At 38.9% G+C, this 4,295-nt stretch overlaps 1 protein-coding gene across 1 annotated transcript; it reads left to right on the forward strand.

Moving 5' to 3' along the window:
- The first annotated feature begins 784 nt into the window (after nt 1–784).
- Nucleotides 785–3,941, forward strand: LOC126688853 (inositol 3-kinase). Its single transcript, XM_050383732.1, is given in 3 exon segments — nt 785–2,053; nt 3,250–3,456; nt 3,459–3,941. Coding segments are annotated over 3 exon segments (1,125 nt in total). The 5' UTR covers nt 785–1,195; the 3' UTR covers nt 3,519–3,941.
- The last annotated feature ends 354 nt before the right edge of the window (nt 3,942–4,295 follow it).

Raw genomic sequence — 4,295 nt, forward strand, 5'->3', positions numbered from 1 at the left:
CTGCGACAATTAGTATGGATTCAATCATAGGTGATTTCGAAGATTTAGAAAGACGGCGAGTTCCATTTTCATAAATAACTGCATTGTAATATCTTAAAAAACAATAATTTTGTGTATTTTTCTTTGTTGATGGTTTATTAAATGAATGTTTATTTAGAGTTTCAAAATTTTTTTTTTTTTATTTATACTTCTGCCCCCCTAACTCCAAGTACTGGCTCTGTCATTAATTGTCACCATCTAGGTTCGGGTCACCCCGTGCGTCAATTGTCCTACTTGGGTTTTGTAGCATGATAGCGATGGAGAGGGTGGAGTCTGGGAGGAGCTTATGAGCCCAAATGTCTGCTAAACTTAGTAAGGAGAACTCGCTCCAACGAGTTGACTTGGCTGCGTCTAATTTTGGTTGGGTGTTCAAGTTGGTTAAGTGAATTGACTCATCAAGTCATGTAAATGCTCACTTGGTTAGGAAGGGAAATTCAATGGTTCGGTGTTGCAATTGTGGGTGGTGGTGGTTGTGGTTGTGCAGTAGTTTCAATGGTTATGGTGGTAGTTATGATTGTGGTTGTTATTTAATATAGTGAATATATTATTTTATTGTATGTTATTTATATTATTTTAATATATTAAATGCTAAAATAAAATCATTGATTTTGAATATTTTATAAAACGAAGGACTAAAATAAATAAAGTAAATTTGTAAGAATTTATAAGTGAAATTTTTAGTTCTACCAGTGCAATGCTTGGAAGTCCGAGAAAGAATCCATTCATTTTTTGATAGTATTTCCCATCAATTGACACTAGACGATCAGTTTCCAAGGTTCGCAAGCGAACGCAAACACTATTGTCAGTCAGCTCCTCCCAAAACGAATCAAGAAAAAAGAAAATTTTGATCCTTCTTCCTCACTACATAACAATAAATACACTGATTCTTTAAAAAAAAAAAAAAAATCGCCGTCGCTGTCCATATAAACTGCCGCCCAAACAAAACCCATCCAAGGCGCGCGTCCTCTCTTCCGTGTTTACGCGACACGTATCGTAATTCATTCTCCCAAACACTCAATTCCATTTTCTCTCTCTACAATCTTTTTCTATATTTTCACGGTGTCTCTCTAAAGAGTAAAGCCCATGATCCCAGAACTCACTTTTCACAAATCGCACAAACAAACTTATCTCAATTCCTAGCTCCCGAATTTTATAAATGGTGAGAGACCAAAACACTTCACCACAACGCCTTGGTGGGCTACTCGTGGGAAATTACTGCCACGACGTTCTTATCCGAGACGGCGTCGTTGTGGGCGAGACTCTCGGTGGCGGCGTCGCCTTCATCTCCACCGTGCTCGATGGGATTTCGATTCCGTATAGTTTGGTCTCTAAAGTTGGATCAGACTTCGCCTATACGACGTGTCGTAGCCCAATCGTGATACCCACATCGAGAACGACTCTCTTCCACGCGCATTTCCATTCCGACATCGACGGGAACGGGAACGATGACCGGGTACTAAAACGGGTCGCCGTCTGCGACCCGATCGGGGCATCGGATCTTGATACGGAATCCAAATTCGGTTTCGGAATGGCTGTCGGTGTCGGCGGCGAGATAAAACCCGAAACGCTGGAGCGAATGGTGGACATTTGTGATTTAGTTTTGGTGGATATCCAGGCTTTGATCCGAGAATTCGATGAAGATGGGACTGTGAAGCTCGTGGGGTTGAAGGAAAGTGGGTTTTTCCACTTGTTGCCGAGACTTGGGTTCTTGAAGGCCTCGGAAGAAGAGGCTGTGTATATGGATGTGGAGGAGGTGAGGAAAATGTGTTGTGTGGTGGTGACGCATGGGAAAGAAGGGTGCAACGTGTATTGGAAAGATGGGGAATTGGAAATCAAGCCTTTTGAAGCGAATCAGGTGGATCCCACAGGTGCTGGGGATAGTTTCTTAGGTGGGTTTGTGGCTGGCTTGGTTCATGGCTTGCCTGTGCCTGATGCTGCTTTGGTTGGCAACTTGTTTGGGTCTCTCACTGTTGCTCAAATTGGATTGCCCATGTTTGATTCCAGATTGTTGCAGGTTTGTTTCTCAATAATCCTTCTTTTTGTTATTGGGTGTATTTATGTATTGGAGGTTTTTGATAAAGAGAGAATAGGAAGTTACAGAATTTGAGAACATAATAAGTTAAAAGGGGGTATTGGTAGTTGTTGCTTGTTAAACCTTTTGGGGCTGTGGAAATGCATGGAACTTAAACTTAGGAATGTAATTGAATTCTCTGCAACCACCTGTATTGTGACTCAATTTTTAGTCTATTAGGTTCTGGACTGGAGAGGGGTCTTTAAAGTGAAGTGGGCCATTTTATTGAGAAATGATGGCTTGGGAGTGACTAGAAGAAGCTAAATGTTGGTTTTGGTTGTTGAGAGAGAATTTAAAATTTTATTTTCCTTTTGCAAGAGCTAGACCATGACAAAAGTTGATAGAAGGGAGTTGGTTTCAGATGTTCGTGATGTGGTAAGTTGGTAACATGATAGAATGGATGCACTTTTCTTTTGTTTCTTTACTATTTTGGTTGATTGCTATGACTGAGATTGGTGCTTTAGTAGGGAAATAACAATAATTGCTTGTTAATATAGATTGACTGTTACAACAAACTTACCATATCGGACTTTGAACTTTTATAGAGGGTAGATATGATAAACTTCTGTCTCATTGGGCATAAAATTTTTCACTTTTGAGTAGATATTCATTTTGCCATATATTTTTGTCATGCGGTTGCATGTTTTGAGTTTGCACCTTTCATTGAACTGAATTGATCAGGTAGCAATGTTCTGATCACGTTATTTCTATCAGATTTTTGTGGTATTTTCATTCTTAAGCACCTCAGAAAAACAAAATGATTCTTTTCTTTTCTTTTCTTTTTTTAAAGAATCAATGACAGAAATAAAATGATTTGGTTTTGATTGGATCCTGCAAGTTCCCAATATCTTTGGTAATTTTACACATTGGAATTTGATTTATCGCATAATAGTAAACTGTAAAAGTAGCTCTTTACCTAAATGGAATAAATATATAAAAACAGTGATGAAGTTTCGAGAAGTCTCCAAGTAAAGGAAGTGATCATTTAGTTTTAGTTACCCAATTTTTTTCTCATAGGTTCTTGTTTTTGTCATAACAGCAATACTTTCATTAACTTTTTCATGGTGGCTTGAGAAATGAGTGTGATTTCCTACATAAACATGTCATGACACAAAATTGGCATTTCATTGTCCTTCCAGAGAGTTAAGGATGAGGTGCAGAGGAGGAAGATGCAGTTTACCACCAGCCATGAAATACAGGATGATGAGCTGAGGTTTGTGAAGCCAGCAGGGCATGAACAGTTCCATGCATCCCTTGATGCAGCCAAAGTAATACCCACATGCATTTCTCAGGAATGTCAACGGGATCTTCCAAGCTCTCCTCCCAGAGCAGTGGAAAAGGCTATCCTAAACTAGTACTTAATTCTATTTATGAGGAAAAACTTCACACAGTTGAGGATAAACCTTGACATAGAGCAGGCATCTCTGTACATCTCATTTTCTGTACCAGATAATTGGGCTACCATAGAGATCTCTTTGCACAGGGTGTTTTTTGGTTGTTCAATCAGAAATTCTGGAATCACTCATTGGCAAATTAAAGCTGTAAATGCCTTTTTAAGCAAGAAAGGTTGTTAGTTTTGTGTTTGTCAGTGGGCTGCATTGGGTTGTGCCTGGACTGAGAATGTATTGGCCCCAGGTACCCTGCGTCTGATCACTAATGTAGGTTTAGCTGCCAAAGCGAATGTAAGAGATTGCTCGAACTTGTCGAGATCACAATCTAGGTATGGCAATAGGTTCTGATCAGAATTCTGTTTTAATAAAATGGTGATCTTCACCGATCTCAATGTTTTACTCACATTCAAATACGAAGGACACATTGATATTCCAGTGTATTATGCCCATCTTCTTTTAGCTTCTGCCATTTCTCTTTCTATGAACTCTTTCAGGTGACCCTAACTGGAATCACTACATAATCACACTATAAATTTCTTAGCAATGACCAAATAGAACCATAACTTGAGATTCGTTTACTCTGTCATTAACCGATGCATAGAAGATAATGGAGCTATCACGTAGCTTTCTGTTTCCACTTTATTCTCTGGTTTAAAATTTTGAAATGCCTAGAGGCTCTCTGTTCCACTTCTTTGGTTGGAAAAAGCTCCATACAAGGGAGTTGTATCTGACATAGATCGTGATCTGTTCATTTGAATATATTTATAAATCCTTACCATATTAGTATTTATTAC

This window comes from Quercus robur, chromosome 1 (assembly GCF_932294415.1).
Source record: "Quercus robur chromosome 1, dhQueRobu3.1, whole genome shotgun sequence".
NCBI lineage: Eukaryota > Viridiplantae > Streptophyta > Magnoliopsida > Fagales > Fagaceae > Quercus > Quercus robur.